General features: G+C 32.9%; 1 protein-coding gene across 1 annotated transcript in view; it reads right to left on the reverse strand.

Annotated features, from left to right (window-relative positions):
- Window positions 1-20,957, reverse strand: part of LOC148277965 (cytochrome P450 9e2-like) — a 133,307-nt gene that overhangs the window by 14,056 nt on the left and 98,294 nt on the right. Inside the window, exons 2-3 of the mRNA XM_088232103.1 lie at window positions 6,840-7,003; window positions 3,306-3,440 (exon numbers count right to left, since the gene is read on the reverse strand). Of these exons, the coding sequence (XP_088088229.1) occupies window positions 3,306-3,440; window positions 6,840-7,003 (299 nt within the window). The remainder of the gene's footprint in view (window positions 1-3,305; window positions 3,441-6,839; window positions 7,004-20,957) is intronic.

Raw genomic sequence — 20,957 nt, forward strand, 5'->3', positions numbered from 1 at the left:
AGGCAGAGAGGATAGAACGCCATAACACTCTATCTTGGCATACAGACCTTGCTTCCTCTACATTCATACATCTTCTTATACACGCACGCCGATTATTCCTACTTTTGACATGTCCATCTTCAAGTATTTGATGGACTTGATCGTGCCATGTCTTTCTCGGTCTTCCTCGTTTTCTGCATCCATCAACATTTGCATCGTAGATCCTTTTAGTTGTTCTTTCGCTGTCCATTCGCTCTACATGTCCAAACCAACGCAGCACCCCTTTCTTAATTCTGTCAATAATGCATGACTCAGCCTTACACACTTCACGGATCTCGACATTTGTGCACCTATCATACATCGTTTTACCACACATTCGCCTGAGGGATCGCATTTCGACAGCATTCAACCTACTTTCATTATTATTTTTCCAATTCCATACTTCGCTCCCATACATTAGAGTTGGAACTAGAACTCCGTTGTGAACTGCTAGTTTAGCCTCCTGCGATAAAGATTTGTTTGCCAAAGTAGATTTTAGTGCACCGTTCACCCTGTTCCCGGCACTCACCCTCCTTTCAATATCTTTATCGGCCTTTCCGTCCCTAGTAAACATACTTCTCAGGTACACAAATTCTTCTACCTGATTCAGAATATCTCCGTTCACGCTGATCTCACATTTAGTTATATTTTCATCCCTTTCAAAAACCATCACTTTCGATTTATCAACATTCATAAGCAAATCGCTTTTCTTGCATACCTCGTAGACTTTTGTTACTAAGAATTGAAGGTCTTCTTTGCTGCTAGCAAGAAGCACGGCATCATCCGCATACAGAAGGAAGTTAACAGTTATACCATTCATTTTTGCTCCCATTCTTAAATCTTTCAGTTCTTTCATACAGTTATCGATGTATATGTTGAACAACCATGGTGACATTACACATCCCTGTTTGACTCCTTTCGGAATATTAAACCACGATGTGAATGACCCATTCACCTTCACACATGCTGTGCTGTCCTTATACAGTGACGCAATAGCCCTTGTCAGGTTACCATTTACTCCATACTCCGATAAAACCTTCCACAATTTCTCTCTGTCAACTCTATCAAATGCCTTTTGCAGATCGACAAATGCGCAGAAAAGTTTCTGATGTTTAGCCAGGAACTTTTCTGTCATATTTCGCAGAGCAAATATTTGATCCATACATCCTCTTCCATTCATAAATCCACTTTGTATATCCCAAACTCTATCTTTAGTCACTTTTCTTACTCTCTCAATCAGTATTCTGCCATAAATCTTTCCAACAGCGCTCAAAAGGCTGATAGCTCTATAGTTTCCGCAGTCCACCCTAGAGCCTTTTTCCTTGTATAGAGGCATAACAACAGCTCTCCTCCAATCAGGGGGAGTGTATTTCTCCCCTAAACATAGGTTAAAGAGCTTATGCAGCCATACAAAAATTATTTCTCCACCCGCCTTTATAAACTCTGTGGCAATGTTATCATAACCTTGCGCTTTCCCATTCTTCATATACTTAGCAGCATTTTTAATTTCTTCCATACTTATCTCTTTCGCATCGTCATCTGCATTTATGTTGGTTGCCTAAATATACATGCTCCACCAGAGCTTATCTTAAATTGGATTTTTATTTCTTATTTACCACCTAAATGTTATACCTCGGACACGTGAAATCAAACCTGTGGGAAAGCAAAGCAGAATATGATGAAGGGGTCAAAAGCCACGCCCGGAGATTTATCCGACGGAGCCTAAAGCCGAGGTCTACCTTTACAAACAAGCACTCATTTTTTATGCCAATTTGACGTAATTTACATATTGAAATTCTATGATTTACTTTATCAAATGTTTTTTTAAGATCTAAAAAAATTGTTAAAGTTTTCATATTTGCATCTAGACCTTTTCATATTTGCATCTAGACCAGAATAAATTTCATGTGTAAGTTTAAATATTGCATCATCTGTACTGCAATTAGGTCTAAATCCAAACTCGTTATTTAACAAATGATAATTAGTTTCCATAAAATTCATAATTCTTTTTTTAATACATTTTTGTAGGATTTTTGCTAATTGTGAAATCAATGTTATTGGTCTTTAATTATCAGTTTTACATTTAGAGCCTAATTTGTGAATTGGTACTATAATCGAAATTTTAAATTTATCAGGAAATACACCCTTTGAGATACAATCATTAAAAATATGTACTAATATTGATAATATAAATACTTAATGGTTAAACTACATATATCATCTGGTCCATTAGAGCTATTAATATTTAGGTCATCTATGTATTTAGAAACTTCATTTTCCCTAATAGGTTTAAATTGGGATGATTCAGGGGTTGAAGTTTGGTTACAGTCTGAGCTGTGTGGTATGGAGTCATTTAGGTGCATTTTAAGTGAAGGAGATGCATTTTAAGTGAAGGATAAACCTGTAATTTATTCATATAAATTTAAAAACCTGTAATTTATTCATATTTGTCGGCCACGTGGTGTAATGTTCAGCGCGTTAGCCTGCCATGCAAGAGGTCTCGGGTTCGATTCCCGACATAGTGGATGTGAAATATTAATTTAAATGGGTGTTTTCACACTAGAATATTTCATAGTCCCTGGACTGGTACCTGAAGCGTAAGACTGATCATCTTACCTTCATGTAACAAAAATGATCAAGATACGCTGCGATTGTAATACCAATGCAGTGGCCTATGCACCATTAGGTACGGAAAGGGAACAATGATGATGATGAATTTATTCATCAAAATCGGTCATTCCCAGGGGTCGATTGTGATCTGCTAGGGGTCCATGTCAGTGGAAAAAAATTAGGGGAGCCTGAGATGTTTTTTATTTATTTATTAAATTTTTTGTACATAATGTTAATTGTACATTGGCGGGCTTATTGCCCAATGACAATTTCGTCCAACCAACCAATAGAATAAAAGTATTCTTTTTATAATTCAAGTTAAAACATATTCAATAGAAAATAAAAAAATTGAAAATCCATAGATATTTAAAAATAAAAATAAAAGCATTTGTGTATAACTTACCTTAAATCAATACCATTACTCAAAGGGAAAAGGGTAAAAAGAGGAGAGAGGAAAGGAAGAGAGATTAAGGAAGAGAAAGGAGATGTTTCTTCAGACGTGATTTACACAGAGATACTGTAATAACATCTTTGATGGTGGATGGGAGATGATTTCAAAGTCGAGCGGCATATACATAACAGTAACGGGAATCATACATAACAGTGCTCGTAAACAAATTTAAGTGCTCTCTTGAATGACAAAGTGATTTATTTAATAATTTTCAATCAAACTTTACCTGCATTGTCGATTCGAGTATTTATATCCTCCACTAAGTTGTCAGAGCACTCTTGAATAAATGGAACCATGCCTCTGATCTTTGAAGTGGAGAATGCTGGACTTAAGGCGCTTCTCAATTCTTTCCATGCTTGTCCTAAAACCAATCCGCAAAGCAAACTGTATCCGAAACATTTAATATTAAAATTTGTATTTGGTGCGTATTTTTATTTTTGTTGAAAGGGGGTTGTGCTATAAAAGCTCCTGTAGCTCAATCACAAATAACTATCGACGTGCTAATAAGCGACGTGATAACAATTTCTCACCATGTTTGTTTATCGTTTTCGCGATCACAATGGAACATCCGTGAAGACCTAATATTTAATGTCAAAATATTTACGTTTCTCGACGTATAATCCTGCTGCGCAGCACACCCGTGTTAATATGGAAAATATTCCAAAACTGCTATTTTTATTTATTTATTTATTAATTATCACGCTTTTCATTGCATTTAGCTGGCGCGGCGGTTGGCAAGCCAAATGTCAAGAAAAGCCATAGTAATTGTAATTTCGTAGTAATTGTATTGTAATTAAATTTTTACTCTTGTGTATTAGACACTCCTTGCTATTTAGCAAATGCAATATATTGTATTATTTTTTATAGTAAACGCCGATTTTTCGCCAGTGGACTGTATTTTTTTACGAGAAAAACAAAATACAAACCGACACGAGTGTTGACTTAAAGATTACACACGCGTTGACTTATGACTGCGATAACTTAAGCATGTTCATTATTGTTTATTGTGATCGCTCAAATTCTTAGCATGTTTTTAAACACGTCGATAGTTATTTGTGATTGAGCTACTGGGGTGCTTCTGAACCGCGACCGTAGAAAAACGCTTTTTTTCGTGTATATTGTATGTAAATACCCGAGATAAATGTTTTTTTTACGGCCAGATTCAAGAAAGGGGTGCTGCGTTGATTTGGACATGTAGAGCGAATGAAATTATGGTGGCTTTGCCGTCTCGGTATAAACTTAACGTATGTAAATGTTTCGCTTCATAGTAAAGGTGGACTGTAAATTCTCATAATTTTTTTTGAACGATGACGTCATGGAAGTATTTCAGGATACTCAGCTTGACAAATACACGCTTAGTTGGTCTGACTTGTTCATTCGTTTACTAATGATTGCATCCCAAAATACATTTATTTATTTGTGATTACTTGGTTGCATTCATTCGCTCATTGTCGCGCTATGGTCAAGGTTGTATTTTGAGTTTAAAGGTACATACTCAGGTTTTTCATTATATTTTATTTTAAAATATGCAGCAACTAATATTCAATAAAAAATATGATCGTTTATTTTTCTCGCGAAACCATTTTTTATTTATTTTTTTCAGACAACGTAGTTACACGGCTTTCGAGCAAGAGGTTTAAAAACCACGAATGAGTTTATCCACGCAAGATAAGTTTGTGGTAGTCTACAACAATGTAATTAATAGATTTCAGCTAAAAAATCATATAAATTACGCTTAAAACACTTACTTTTACGTAGAGTTCAATTTATTGAGAATTTCATTTGTTAGTTTCAGCGAACAAGTTTTTTTTTTGTAATAATTTAAATTAACACAATTTTTCACCACGGCAGGATATAATATATATTGCACATGTGGGTTCCAAGACTTTTTAGAATTTTAAGCATCTGACTTTTATTAAACGATACACTTAGCCGCGCCATATTCGTACCCTGCTGTATACGAGAGAAGGAGGATCCACTTTAATTATTAGAACGACGCGTCGTGCTACTTAGTTTTTGATCAAAATCTTAGAGTAATAATCTATTAGAGTTGCCCATGTGGAGAAAAACTATTCTATGATTATTGACAACGAAGTTAGCGACAGATTACAGGAAATACAGCGGGCCGTAAGTACTTGGGTTGAGAATTGCGACCGCTAACCGAAACCGTCCATTACATGTTTGTTGTTAAGCTAAAAACTAAACCAATAATTTGGAACGCTTTCATTCTATGCCATAGAGCTTAAGGGCTTCTCTAGAGAATTACTACTCTGAGATCTACAAACTTGTGTTTAACTTGCCAATAAAACTATTTACAAATTTAACGTGTTCAATATGATTGCGAAACAGGTTCTCTAGAACGGGCGTCTTTGCATGCTTCTATATGAGAGCCCGCTATACCGTCATTATGTTAAAGTATAATTATTCATTTTTTATTAATATCCCTACAGAGATGAGGTAGAATTTTTTCAAATTCAGATGATACATAGATGGCGCTCCAACACGCTTGTGAATGGTTTCTCATTTAATAACATATATACAAAAATCAAAAAAATGTTACCTGTGTCGATATTCGCTAATAAGCGGAATGGGGAATGTTGTAATACGTAAAGTGGCCACTTAACCCAGCCAATGACAGGTCATAAGCCCTGTAAACGCTCGAATGTCCATAATCCTGAATTTGAAAAAATTCTACCTCATCTCTGTAGGGATATTAATAAAAAATATATACCTACTCTCCCTTGGGAGAAATCCAGATTTGTGTATGTACAAAAATACACGTACCAAAAATAATGTTGTGTAATAAGATCTGGTCAAAATATAAGTATAAATAAATTGCAGAGTCATCTGCAGGTGATTGCTAGTACTTAATTTAACTCTGAAGAGTCTTAAATACATAAAATAAAGTAATATGCTAATTAAAAATACTTAACTTCAATATCAATACATAGATGGCGCTCCAACACGCTTGTGAATGGTTTCTCATTTAATAACATATATACAAAAATCAAAAAAATGTTACCTGTGTCGATATTCGCTAATAAGCGGAATGAGGAATGTTGTAACACGTAAAGTGGCCACTTAACCCAGCCAATGACAGGTCATAAGCCCTGTAAACGCTCGAATATCCATAATCCTGAATTTGAAAAAATTCTACCTCATCTCTGTAGGGATATTAATAAAAAATATATACCTACTCTCCCTTGGGAGAAATCCAGATTTGTGTATGTACAAAAATACACGTACCAAAAATAATGTTGTGTAATAAGATCTGGTCAAAATATAAGTATAAATAAATTGCAGAGTCATCTGCAGGCGATTGCTAGTACTTAATTTAACTCGGAAGAGTCTTAAATACATAAAATAAAGTAATATGCTAATTAAAAATACTTAACTTCAATATCAATACATAGATGGCGCTCCAACACGCTTGTGAATGGTTTCTCATTTAATAACATATATACAAAAATCAAAAAAATGTTACCTGTGTCGATATTCGCTAATAAGCGGAATGGGGAATGTTGTAATACGTAAAGTGGCCACTTAACCCAGCCAATGACAGGTCATAAGCCCTGTAAACGCTCGAATATCCATAATCCTGAATTTGAAAAAATTCTACCTCATCTCTGTAGGGATATTAATAAAAAATATATACCTACTCCCCCTTGGGAGAAATCCAGATTTGTGTATGTACAAAAATACACGTACCAAAAATAATGTTGTATAATTATTCAATTAAAATAAACACAAATAAAATTACCTGTTTTAAAAATTAACATATTGCTTGTAAATTTATCTGATTTCTCATCAAAATAATGAACATGGTCCACAAAATGATCGAAGTCTGTAACGAAGATATTTCTTAGTAGTTCTGGATCTTTGACCAATAAAACGGGAGTAGTTAGCTTAAACATTCCCACGTACCTGTAAAAAAAATAAAAAAATAAAGATATTTATTAATAAAATATGGAACAATGTATTCACCAATACAAAGACTACAAAGGCAGGAAAGCGAATACTTAAAAACACACATAATCTAGACTGCCTTATGCCGACCATAGAACTCTGTAAAAACACCTGGACATAAATGGCCTGAGAAAACTAGAAACACTTAAATTAATCCATAAAATAACAATAGGACACATCAAAGACAATGACATCTCGCTGACAAGAGTAACTGAAATACACAATAACAACACGAGAAGATTACGACACTACCTTATACAAAGAGCCAAAAAAGAACAGGCCAGGCAAAGAAGCTATGAAAAATACACCACAACACCCAGACCAATTGAGAAAAAAATATTTCTTCAGTTTCTTTCTTGCAACTGGCGGGACTCAAACCCGGGACGCCAGTTTCACAGTTAGCCGTCTAACCAACTGCGCCACGGCGTTTGTGAAAAGAGGAATGCTCATCTGCAGTTTCGCGGTCTAGCCCGGAAACACCGTGTGTGCAGTATTTTATCTTAACAGATATAAAGCAAGCTATTTCTTCTTTTCTATTTGATAAGTCTGGAGGCAATCTACAAAAACGGTCAAGTCGGAAAATGAGTTTTATTTTTCAGAATACTTTTGTACATTTATTCTAGAGCATCGCGAAAGAAAAAGAACGTTACAATGGTTGACCATGTGCGCAGAATGAATGATAATACAATAGTACCTCAAAAAATATTATTTATACCACTCCGCAAGGCAAACTAAGCACAGGCAGACCAAAATTAGGATAGCTGAACAATGTGGAAAATGACATAAGATCAATTGGCCTGACGAACTGCAGAAGAACCGCAGGGTGCAGGGAGGAATAGAGACAGATTTTGGCTGAGGTCAGAGCCCACAACGGGCTGTAGCGCCACTGATACTTAGGTACTTGTTTATGATTGAATTCCAAAACTAAAAATTAATAATATTTTCAGATAGAAATCTTTTTGTAAATGTCAAACTCTGCTCTTTTTATCTATAAGGGTGCACTAAATGTAGGAATGCGATTGTCAATAATGTATTAAATGTCAGTTCATATTATTTAGGCATTACCAAAAATCCAGTAAGAAGAAATTAATATGTAGAAATTATACAGAATTTAAGGAAATAATCTGAATGGGATCCACAAAATACTAATGTTTGTAAACATTAAAATACAATCTTTTTTGCATAACTATAAAAATGCCCAGCGCAAAGCTCGTCATTTTTTAAATAACCACACGTAAGTCGGTCCATATTTTTTTCATAACTGTTTCTCAAAACATCCGCATGTTTACACCTAAAATCCGCAGCCGTAGATGTCGAAATAGTCACATCCGTTACATCCCTAATACATATGTACCTATAATTCTTTTTTTACGTTTTTACTTCTTTTCTTTATATTTTGATGCGTTATGTTTTAAACTGATAAATCTATTTCAATTATTGTTAAACACCAATTTATAACTTTTTTATGATTTCCACTCTTAAAGTCTTGTTTTTTATGAATAATGTTACAAGAAACATTAAAGCCTTAATAGAATATGAACTGTATAACAAAAAATACGTGTCTTAAATATTTCATGTTTTACACATTATGTATTTTATAGATAATATATTTATTACTTATTAATTAAATTATTTTATTGGGTAAACAAAGAGTATGTACAAAATTTATTGACAATTTATTTGTATATTAGTGTAGGACACCCGTGTACAAACCAAAAAACTTGTTTACTTGAGAGTAATTGTCTTGGGAGACGATAATTCAAATTATGTTAAATAAAAATATGATAATAAAAATAATTAAATATGCGCTTCTCTCAAAATTTCAATGTCTTTTAACTAATATAGGGTGATAAAGACTTTTGAAGATTGCCTTTCCATTCAACAGAACCTCAATTCTCTAGATGAATGTGGTGTAAAGAAAATAAAAATAAAACACTAAAAAATGTCAGATCATTAGTTTTAATCGAATAAAAAAACCGCTCATTTTATGTGAGAAAATTAAGAGCGCGATTTACTCTAAGCCCTCTAAAATTATGGCACTCAACCCATGGCCAACGTGAATTGAGTCATTCTTTAATCGTCAGCTGTGTTTCGGTCGAAGAAAAAAATAAGATAGACCAGATCTTGTCTTAAGGTAGTATTTTTTTTTGTCCCAGCTTTAATTTTATTTCGTTGTATTGTATTGAGTAAAAGAAAATGTGTTTACCACTGTCAGAATGGACTGTATAAGTCCGTCAATAAACAAATAAATAATAATAAAAGAAAAATGACTGTATCGCGAAGCAAGAAAAAACTTTCCGGATAAAAGGAAAAATACTTTTCATTGATATGTAGGTACCTAAGTACTTGTTTGTGGTTGAATCCCTAAACATGAAATATTTTTTTTTTAAATAAAGAATTCTTTTTGCAAATGTCAAACTCCACGCTACTTACCGGCCGTGGTGCATTCTATGTAAAAGTCCGTTTTTCAAAAATGTTTCAAATGTCAGTTAAAAATTTTAAAGCATTACCAAAAATCTATTAAAAATAAGTTGATATGTAGAATTTAAGAAATCGTAAGGAAATTAATCAATTCAGTGTCCATTAAAAATAATTGTTGTTTGTTACCGTAAATATTCAAACTTTTTTATCATACAAAAAAAACAACATCCTCCAAATTTTTCAAAATATGCATTTCAGTCGAATATAACCCTGGAAAATTGATGAAAACACATATATGCTTGTAAATTTTTTCTACTCAGTATATTGAAGATGTTAAATAACGCAAATCCGTTACCTTGCGAACGTGGATTAGAAAATTTTGCAAAAAACCGCACGTAAATCTGTCAAGCCATTTTAGAGTTTTTGCGAGACACAACACGGCGATTCATTTTTACATAAATAGATTTTGTACTAGGTAAATGTAGATTTTATTTGATGCTAATTAAAGATAGAGTGGACCAAAGCTATTCGGATCAGGTAGATTATTCGGATCAAGCTAAGAAAGTTGGCTAATAGATAAACTACCGGTATTACTGTTTGCGTGATTTGACAGTTAAAAACCTTCAGCAATCAGAATTTTGTTAAGATCGAACAAGTTAGGTATCAAATAAAAGGCTGAAGTAATATTACTCATATTATCTGCGTTCTTGGTGTTTTTCTGCGAAAGTGAGCAATTCAGTTTTATTGAAATATCATGTTTTTATATTTAGAAGCACAGTAAATACAATAAAAGTGGAATTAAAATGGATTTTGCAGGTTTTAATGTTTTTTTTTTGAGAAAATATAAATTTATACCGCAAAGCAGATAAAAAATTATCTCACCATAAACCGCACAAAATCGCAACCCTGAGGAAAACTACCACAGGAAAGTAAAAAAAATCTTCACTTACTACTTTTTCGTTGTCTGGGGCTTCAAGAGAATGGTTTTGCATTTAATGCACTGAAAGCGAAAGCGCTCGTTGGTCAAAATAATAAAAAGTAACACTAAACTAAGAATTTTCATTGATAAGTTTATTTATAATTTTATCATAATCATTAATGCAATGAAGTTTTTGTGCATCCTCTTAAGAAGGATTTATTTGTTTATTTATATTATTTATTTATTTATTTACATACATATGTTAATTGCACATTATTTGAGACATAACTCCCAACTTCATGGGACTAAAAGTCCTGTGTTAAGATGGGACTAGCAATTAGTTGACACAGATACATGAGTATATCACCACAAATATAGGATCAGAAACACAAAAAATAATTTAAAAAAACACATAGATGGCACATCAATATGGTAAACAGTTAATTCAAACATTCGGAAAATCATCAAGGAGTTTCTCACTCAAATCCCTCCCACTGAGGAAAATCCAGTCCTTAACTCCTCTCTTGAAAATAGTTTTTGTCCTTAAGAGCTTAATACGCTCTTCCAAAATATTGAACACTCTCTGTGCGATAAATGAGAGATGCTTCTGAGCAAAAATCGTACGGGTTTTGGGTATGATATAATTCTAATAACTCTGGGAAAACCTCGTATGGACATTTGGCTGAGACCTCTCTTTATTGTTCGACCAGAAGTGTGTAAGTGCTTCTTTTAAGTACAGTTGTCTCATATCTAGCACTTTCATGTATTGGAACAATTGTTCTGACGGGTATGTTGGAGGGCGCTGGAATATTTTTCTCAATTATAATTTCTGTAAAATTACAAGAGGCTTTAAAATGGATACCGCCTAACCCCCCCAGCCAGCTATTCCATAGGTTGCTGTGGATTGAAATATAGCAAAGTACACACTTCTGAGAGTGCCAATATCCAGAATGTCTTTCAGAGAACAGAATAGATGGCACAGCTTTCTCAACCTAGGGTTTAGTCACTGGACCTGAGCCTCCAATCGCAAATTCTTATCAATGATAACACCAAGGTATTTTATGGAATCTACCTGTTGTAGAAGTTGGTATGTTTTATCACAGTCAATTCTTAGATTAAGCGTATTGCTTGGTAGTGAACTAGTATTTATACAAAATGTCAGAGATTTCATTTTATCGATATTAAGTGTAAGAAGGTTATCATCTAACAATTTTTGTACCACAGTTTGCTTTCTGAAAGACGGAGTTCCAGTCACCAGCTGTAAATAACAAAACCGCGTCATCGGCAAACGAAATTTATTTTCCGGTATTATTTCTTTTGCAAAGAGATTGGATTCAGTGTTCTGCTTGTAAAGAGTGGTGCCACAAAAACGTTATGACAAAAACGGTTAAATAATGTTTTCATTTGTGCGATATTTAACCAAGAAAGAGTGTAAATTAGTGTCATAATATGTTCATTAGCCATAGATTCTAATACCTATGATATAATTTTATTTTTTTCTTCACATACTATTTTTTTTATTATTTTATTTATTTTTCACGCCCATTAGGCTTTAACATACATGGAAGTTATATAAAACATGAGTATATTAAAAAAATAAATAAAAAAAAATACAATATAAAGCAATAAAAGATAGAACAGTATTTAGAAGTAAAGTTGGTATAAAAACGAATATGAGTATATAAACAACATAAGTTTAAAAAAATACAATATAAAGAGATTAAATATAGGATCAGTGTTAAGAAACATAGTTGGTATAAAAATAAAAATAAAAAGATGAGTGTATAAACAACACAAAATTCAAAAAATACAATTTAAAGAAATAAAATATAAAACTGTGTTTAGAAGTTTAGTTGGTTTTAAAAGAAATAGAAATAATAAAAAAAAATATTATAATTTCAAAATATTTTTAGCCAACTATTTTATTGGGTTTGATCCTAGTAACTCCACTACTGATCCGAATCTTCACATATATATGTCAGATCAGTGAAGAGGTTTACGGATTTAAAAAAAAATAATTGTGTGCTATACGTGATTAGCAATAGAAACATATAATTTTACAATTTTATTTTATTTTTTTTATTTATTTTTTATTTTCTTTTATTCAGGAAACATACAGTACAGTTACAACGTTTAATATTTTACACAATTAGACTTAATTCTAATGGATCAGTGAAGTTTCCATATTATAAAGCAATTATATGTAAGGTTAATTACGAAAGTATAAAAAAGAGAAGGAAAAAGAAAAACATAAATGAAAGTTGTTTAAAAATTAAAATTTAAGTGAAAAAAAGATATTTTAAAGTTTGTAGTTTGTAGTGAGTATTTACAAATGGAAATAATATTTAAAACGAAGAAAATTTGTAAGAGTAATTAAAAATTAAGAATTGAAATAAAGAATGAAAAATATGCTCAGATGTAAAAATAAAATAAAATAGTAATAACATTTTTAAAAAAAAGGAAAAACATAAATATTCACATATTTATTTTAAGGGATTCAAAGAAACGATGAGAAGAATATTTAAGTGAAATATAAGACAATAAATTTAGGTCAATTTAAAAAACATCTTCAAAATTAATGACACATTATAGTAAAAGCAGCAATATATTGTTTTTATTTACATATATAATAAAAGTAATTAAAAGTTGTTTAAAAGTATAAAAACATTCCAATGCAGCAGAGAAAAGAGAAAAAATAAAGAAGGAATATCAAGTATAGCAAGTAATCTTTAAAATTTGAAAAAGCAATATAAGGAGAAGATTTTAAACCAAGAGAAGTCGATAAAATTTCATTAAAGCGGTTTTAGTAGTAAAACAAATTTCAAAAGAGAAAATTGATTTATAATAATAATATAAATGTATGTAATTTGAGTGATATAAGAGAAAAAGGGACCAACGGGAGTTTTATTCAAAAGTTTTCAATACACTATTTTTAAATAATTGTAATCCTGTATGATATATATCTATATGGTTAAAAAAGCTGTTAAAAGTGACACGATCTGTGTAAAAACGAATTCTGGCAATAGTTCGTATTGACACTAGGTATTCTAAAGGTTGGGTGATTTCGTAGGGCACGTGATGGAGAGTTAATTAGAATTTTATTTAGGAGCTGGGACGAATCAGCTAGACTGTTAATAAGTTTATAGAGGATTGTGAGGTCTATTAATGTCCTCCTTTTTTCAAGGTTAATCAATTTGTGAAAACGTGCAGATAAGTCATGATTTGGAAATATAAGAGAGCATCGGAAATTCAAATGTTTTAAAAATTTGTTTTGTACTTTCTCCAGCCTGTCAATATAAGTAATGTATTGTGGATTCCAAATGATAGCCGCAAATTTAAGATGGGTTCTTACATAACTATAATAAAGATTTTTTATTGTTAGATCATTTTTAAAAGGCTTAGATACGCGTAAAATAAAACCTAACATTTTATATGCTTTTTCAATAATTTTATCAATATGTGATTGAAATGTCATTTTTGAGTCCAGAACTACACCTAGATCTCGTATTTCTTGGACACGGTGCAAGACTGTACCCGATAGAGAATACGAATAATCTATCGGATTTTTTATTCTCGTAAAGGTAATTGTTTTTCATTTAAGCGGATTTAATATGAGCTGATTATTTACACAATGAGTAGAGAAGTTTTCAAGATCTTCTTGCATATCAAGATAATCTTGTAGGGAAGTAACTTTCTTGTATATTTTTGAGTTATCAGCAAATATTTTGTATTCGGAAAATTTAAAGACGTTACCCATATCATTAATATAAAGAATAAACAATAATGGACCCAAGTGGGATCCCTGGGGTACACCGGAATAGCATTGTTTAAATGAAGACTGATAGTTTAATAGCGCAACTGATTGGAGGCGATACCTTAAATAAGATTCAATCAAACGTAGTAGATTACTGTGAAAGCCATAACATTTTAATTTGTAAAGAAGGATTTTGTGATTGATTTTATCAAAAGCCTTGCTAAAATCTGTATACTGAGCGTCGACCTGATGTCGGCTGCCCATTACGTTTAGAACCCTATATGTAAATTCAGCAAAATTAGTAGAAACATTTCGCATTTTAAAAAAACCGTGTTGGTTTGGATCAATGAATTGCTTCACCGCTGGAGAAATTTGTTCAGTGAGAATTTTCTCCATTAATTTGCTAAAAACTGAAATTTTAGATATGGGTCTATAATTTTCAATATTGTGTAGATTACCAGTTTTATTGACAGAAGTAACGTGAGATTTCTTCCAGCACATTGAAAATTTACCTTCTTTTAATGATAGGTTATAAAGATATGACAACGGACATGCCAATTGTGTTGCACATCTTTTTATGAAAAACGTAGGAAATCCGTCAGGTCCTGCTCCTTTTGAAGGATCTAGATCATTTAAATATTTTAGAACTAATTCAGAATTAAATGTTACAGTTTGAATGTCAATGACATTTCTAGAGTCCACGATAGGTAAATCAATGTCGTTATTAATAAAAACAGACTGAAAGAAGGTAGAAAATAACTCGCAACTGCTTTGCACGTTATCACTCTTTGTATCATGAACAAACATTTCAGTTGGAACTTGGAGATTTTTTCAATTTAACGAATGACCAAAATTGTTTACGATTTTTCTGAATAGCTAGTTCAGTTTGATCAATGTATTGGTCATAACAATTTTTGGCTTCTTGTTTCTGGCGTGAACGGAGAAGAGAAAATGTTTTATAGTCTGCAAGGTTTTTATAAGTTTTCCATTTTTTATGGTATTTAAGTTTTTTATTTATTATTTTTATTAGTGATGCGGAATACCAATTTGGAAATTTTTCACAAGATTTCACCGTCTTAGTTGGTACAAGTAAAGTCACTGCATCATTAAAAATTGAGTAAAATACTGATGTCGCTTTTTCTATATCTAGTCCTTCAAATTTATTGTTCCAATTTACTTCCGTTAAACGTTTTACAATATTAAACGTTTAATATTTAGTAATATATTTTATAAAATATCCATAATTTAAACTTTTAATTTCAACTCTTACTTTATACTTATTCATATGAGCATCTACTACCTGCATTTAATTAATTTTTGTTGGTTGTGAATTTTTACAAAGAAATATAAATGTTAATGGAAGCAGAGAGAGAGGGAGAAAAGTAAAGTTGTCTTCTCCCATTTATGTACTTTTTATTTAATAGTCATATTTTAACTTTTTTAGAAACTCTCCTCCTGCATTCATAATAAATTAGTGTAAATCTGTAATTGGTCTTACTTTTTTAATTGTTCTTTTGTACCTTGTATTTATATAAAGACTGTATGAATTCCTTAATAAATAAATAAATAAATAAGTTTTTTATGTTTTTAAAGGAAACATTGAAAGTGATCTGAATAGCCTCGGTATATCAGCCTATTATTATTACAGTTATAGTTACTTTGTCCTCTGGGTGTAGATTTATAGAAATATATTTTTTTAAATGTATGTTACCTATCATTCGGATACAAATCGTACACATCTTGTAGCAAATCTTTAATGTGTCGTTTTTTAATATAAGCCATCCACATACTCCCGACCAGCGGATACACTTCGGAATAGTTTAGTCCTATGGTTTTGAAATACTGAGTTTTCTTCCAAAAATGATACGCCGCATAGCATAGCAGTGCGGCGAGAATCGCAGGCAAATTCGGCAATCCAAACCATAACATCATTTTTACAACTTAAGTACTGAAATAATATAAAGTTATTTACTGAACAAATAACAGGTGTAAAATAACTTGTTGCCGAACTATCACTGAACAACTGATTAATATGAGACAGCTATGATTATCACAACTTAATATGATTTTTCTGGAACTAATTTACATATTACATTAGCATAATACACGCAGATATTTTTTTATAATAACCCTTTCTCTTCCGAATATTTATTTAGATTAATATTATTTTTATTATGTGTATTGTTTGTCTCCAGGTGGATAAAAAAAACAGTTTTGTATGTGAAATAAATTCTTATTGCATCTGACTCAACTTACTTTTGCTATGAAAATGCCAGTTAATCCGATTGATCATCATTTTTTCGAGTACTTTACCAAATACCGAGATGAGTCCGATCGGTTTGTAGGACTTGATGTCTTGAAGGTCATCCTTTCCCGGTTTGGGTATGACAATGACCCTCCCCATTTTCCATTGAGCTGGAAAGTGGCTCACTGTGAGACATGCATTATACATACCCAGTACCAGCGACCTGTCTACGTTGAAGAAGTGAAGGCAGATGTCCGCGGTGAAATGGTCTTCACCGGGCGCCTTTTCCGGATTAATATTTGATATTATATCCTCAATCTCCTCCACCGTAAATATTGGGTCGCTTTCTGTGTAGGGTATGATTTCTGCCATCCGCTTGATTTGGATTTGCTCACGAGTCTCTTGCTGTGTATTGTCGTCCGGAAAAAAACCTTTCCATTAGACGGCTAGCGCTTTCCTTAGCCGAAGCTAAGTATTCGCTGCCATCCTTTAGTGTCGCTAATGTAGTGGTCTTTTTCCGGTTGACCGGCACTCTGTGAATTGCAGACCAGGCGGTTTCTCTGTTCTGAGAGCCCCAGTAATTCTTTCAGGATTCTGTTTTTGCTTTTTTAATGGCAATTTTGTGGGCTTGTTTAGCCTCGAGATACTCAGGAAGTGTCTTAGTCTCTCTACGGAGAGAACCTGAGTTCTGAAGCCTGTGCCTGCATTTCCTAGCTTCTTTCTTTAGTTTATCGAGCTCAGCGTTTTACCAAGGACAGGGTTGCCTTTTGAAGGTTTTCCTGATTGGAAGACTTGCTTTACACGATTTTTCTAAAATTTATATCAACAAAACGATTTTCTTCTCCAAATCCAACGAGTTGCTTACTTCGGAGAAGGAATTCTGTGATACTTTACGTTCCTGTAATTAACGTTGAACTTCTTTCGAAAAATTTTCCCCGTTGGCCTTTTGTTATTTTAAATGGCCGTTTTGGTTTCCATGGGGTTCCATATTTTGGCTGAAATTTCAAAGTAAAAATCACTTAAATGGATATTGTTAGACAGTGTCTATCAGACTTGAAGAGCAGAATGTTATGTCGATAACGCTCTTGAGGTGAAGGTGACCGCGAAAGGCCTCGAAAGTGGGCCGATTATTTTCATTTAAGGTGTGCAGATTTAGTTCAGATGAGAAATGTGCAACTTTTTCGCCCCTTCGCTTCGGTCCGTTTTCGCGCTTCCCCACCACACATTTTTGGCGTTAAGATCACCTCCCATGCGAATGGAAACATCTCCCAGGATTCTAAGTGTATCCAAAGCAGGAGCAACATCCGAGGTTGGTTTCACGTACATTATGATGATGTGTGAGGTTTTTTATTTTTTTAGACATCAAAGTGAAAGTGGCATGAAAGTTGCATTTTGGATCACATTGAACGTAAAAATTATTTAAAAAAATATTCTATACTACTTTTGGCCCTCAACCGAGGTTTGAAGTTTATCACTGTCTGAACATTTTGTTAATTATCTATATTGAAAAAATTATTTTGTGTTAGTAAAGAAATAACTTAATCACATTACAAATTCGAACGCGTTTTAAAACTACCGAAATGGAAAAGTTTACACTACGCGGAACTAATTCCGTCGAGCACCTGGCTAATATTGACGAAAACAATGGCCTATTAAAACAATGCTACCCATTTATTACAAAACAAAATGCAACTCACGCCCTTAGATGCTTATTTAATAAGATTTAATGCACATAATAGCATTTAATTAGACTGATTTTCTTACTTAAATACGAAATGACAGCCGGTTTACTCCAAAAAATCGACTTTTTCGAAAACTTCAAGCTCTGGTTGAGGGCCAAAAGTAGTATCGAATATTTTTTTTGATATTATTTGCATTCTGAGTAATCCAAAGGGCAACTTTTTAGACCCCTTTTATTTCAAAATTCGGAAAAAAAAATTATCGGCCCACGCTAACGTACATGGATCCTTTTACCATGGGTCCGGAGTCGGTTGTAATTTGAACAAGCGTTGTATTAGAGTCAGTGTCTTTGCTCAACAGAATTTTATTTAAATTGCGTTTTCATTTTTTTATTGTTTACTTTTTAGCACAAACACGTTACAAATTTACTATTATGCTCAATGTTTGTTTTTGTAAATTTATTGATAATTTTAAGTTGCCAGAATTTCACTCGTCCATGCACTTTGTAGCTGCAAGACGATTAGTAATCTAGCATCAATAGGTAAATGTTATCAACTATCGAATTTTCTTATTTAGTAAATGAGGTCTAGAATTCCAACCGTCCATGCGCTCAGTAGCTGCAAGACTTGTTGCTATCTAACTTCTATTTTTGTAAATTTGTTTTTTATTTCATTTTTTAAAATATCACTAAAACTCTAAACTCCATAGTCAAATAAAAAAATAGAAATGTAAATAGGGGCTAGATTTCTTACTGTCCATGCGCTCTGTAGCTGCAAGACGTGTAATCTAGCTCCTATATATCATAACTAGAGACGAGAAACAAGAATCCCAACCATCTATGCGCTCTGTAGCTGCAAGACGTGCTGGGATATTTATTTATTGTACAGCGCCCTTGAGGTGATTTTCACAAAAACGGTGCTATATAAATTATCTAAATATAAATAAATGTAATCTTCTGACATTTAGGTGCATATTATTAAGAACACACCAAGTACTTAAGTATTGAGATCTTTTTGGGGCATTTGTTGGTCAGCTATGTTTCAGTTCTACGGAAAGTCTTTAAATCGTCAGTATAAATATTAATAATAAACATAGACATACCCTGAGACCTCAAAAATAATAAAATTTACCTCATGCTCAAAAGCTCAGTCGTGCCCAACGCGTATTTAGTCGTTCTTCCACCGCCAGGCAGGCGTGACGTTTTGGGAATTATTCGAATATAAATATTTTTGTTTTGTAAACGTCAAACTACGCCTAGCGGCAAAATAGCGAAGCTCTTATTAGTTACAGGAATGCACCGATAATATTAGCTTTTTTAAAAATATAATAAACGTGAGTTTTAAAAGAAAATAAATAGGGTCAGTACTTATTTTGAATTTATTTTTTACACGTGTCATAACTTTGGTTGAAATGGGGTTAAAAATTAATTATTGTTTAATGTACGCAACGCACTGTAAAATAAATAAAAAACGAATAACTTAAATGCCTGTGAAATTAATTAATAAAAAAAAATATTTAAGTTACGTAACGATAAATATTATAAGCTTCAATTCAACAAAAAATAACAGTTCAAAGTTTATTTCTCAAAATTTAGCGTCATGCGTGTTTAAACTGCATTAATTAAATTGAAGAACATTTTATTTTATTCTGATGTAGGTGTTGTACGAGTATTATAATTGATGAGGTTTATATTTTACGAGTGGATTTAGTTTCCTGACAATCTTTATATGAGTAATGTCGGAAAGGGGAGAGAATTTCAGCGGGGACCTTTATAGGCACTTCTCCGCATTTGCCCGGAAGAGGAAACCGCAGAAACCTCATTCAAGAGAAGTCGGACTATTGTTAGACATCAGTAGGCCTTCTGTTCCACGTGAAAAGGTGTATTCTGGTATTCTGTTATTTCTGTGTTTATAACCTCAAACCAACAAAAAGAGAACTCCCGTATTTTATCCTTTAAGGTAGAGATATTAATATAAGGTTATTAAACATTCGAACGCACTGTTCGTCTTGTGATGAGTTATTGTGACTTTTTTACGGTATGGATGCCTTAGATCCTCACCGACGCTTCTGCAACTCATAACCCTGAGTTGACTTACGGCGCTGAAGAGAGGGCCATGGGAAACATCTTTTGTAACAATATAGCCACAAAGTGAACAAACGTACAAAAATCAATCCGCATTAAACGTTCAATAACATCAACAATGCTTTGAGTATCTCCAAGTGTTTGTAGACAGGCTGGATTTCCTCCCTAGGGAGTTATTTAGGTCTTAATTGATCGCAACAGCGGGAAAACATTTTGGAGAAGGGAGAACGGCAGTCTAGGCATTGTGACCTGTCATTGGCTGGTAAAAGTGGCCAATTTACACATTATGTAACATTCACCACTACGTATGTTTGAACATCCACATTTCCTTGACTTCTCCATCTGCTGACTTTTGTGAAGTAAAATAACTAAAGCATTTATCATGTGAGTGAGATTCATCCGGCTTTACCGTTTCAACTACTAGGCAAGACCTAAAAACAATTTTTCAATTTCTAATGCTTCTACTTATACCAAATAGTTTAATCAACAATGTTTTAAGTGTGTCCAAATGTTTGTAGACAGGCTGGATTTTTTCCTTAGGGATTTAGATCTTAATTTATCTCAACAGAGGAAAACATTTTTGATAAGGGAATGTAATAAAGGGAAGGGAAAGGGGAAGTCTAAGTCAGCCAAAAACAAATCATCAGCTCTGTAAACGGCTAGATTTCCACATTTCCGTGTCAACAATTTTTTCCTCTGTTAAATAACATTGTTTTAAGCTTATAACGAAAAAATACCGGAAAAACTGTATTCAAATTCCAAATAAAGAATCAACCGACTAGACGAGACTAGGCCAATGCTCGTGAAAAC

Source organism: Micrasema longulum, unplaced genomic scaffold (assembly GCF_059751315.1).
Source record: "Micrasema longulum isolate JH-2025_06_02 unplaced genomic scaffold, ASM5975131v1 h1tg000948l, whole genome shotgun sequence".
Taxonomy (NCBI): domain Eukaryota; kingdom Metazoa; phylum Arthropoda; class Insecta; order Trichoptera; family Brachycentridae; genus Micrasema; species Micrasema longulum.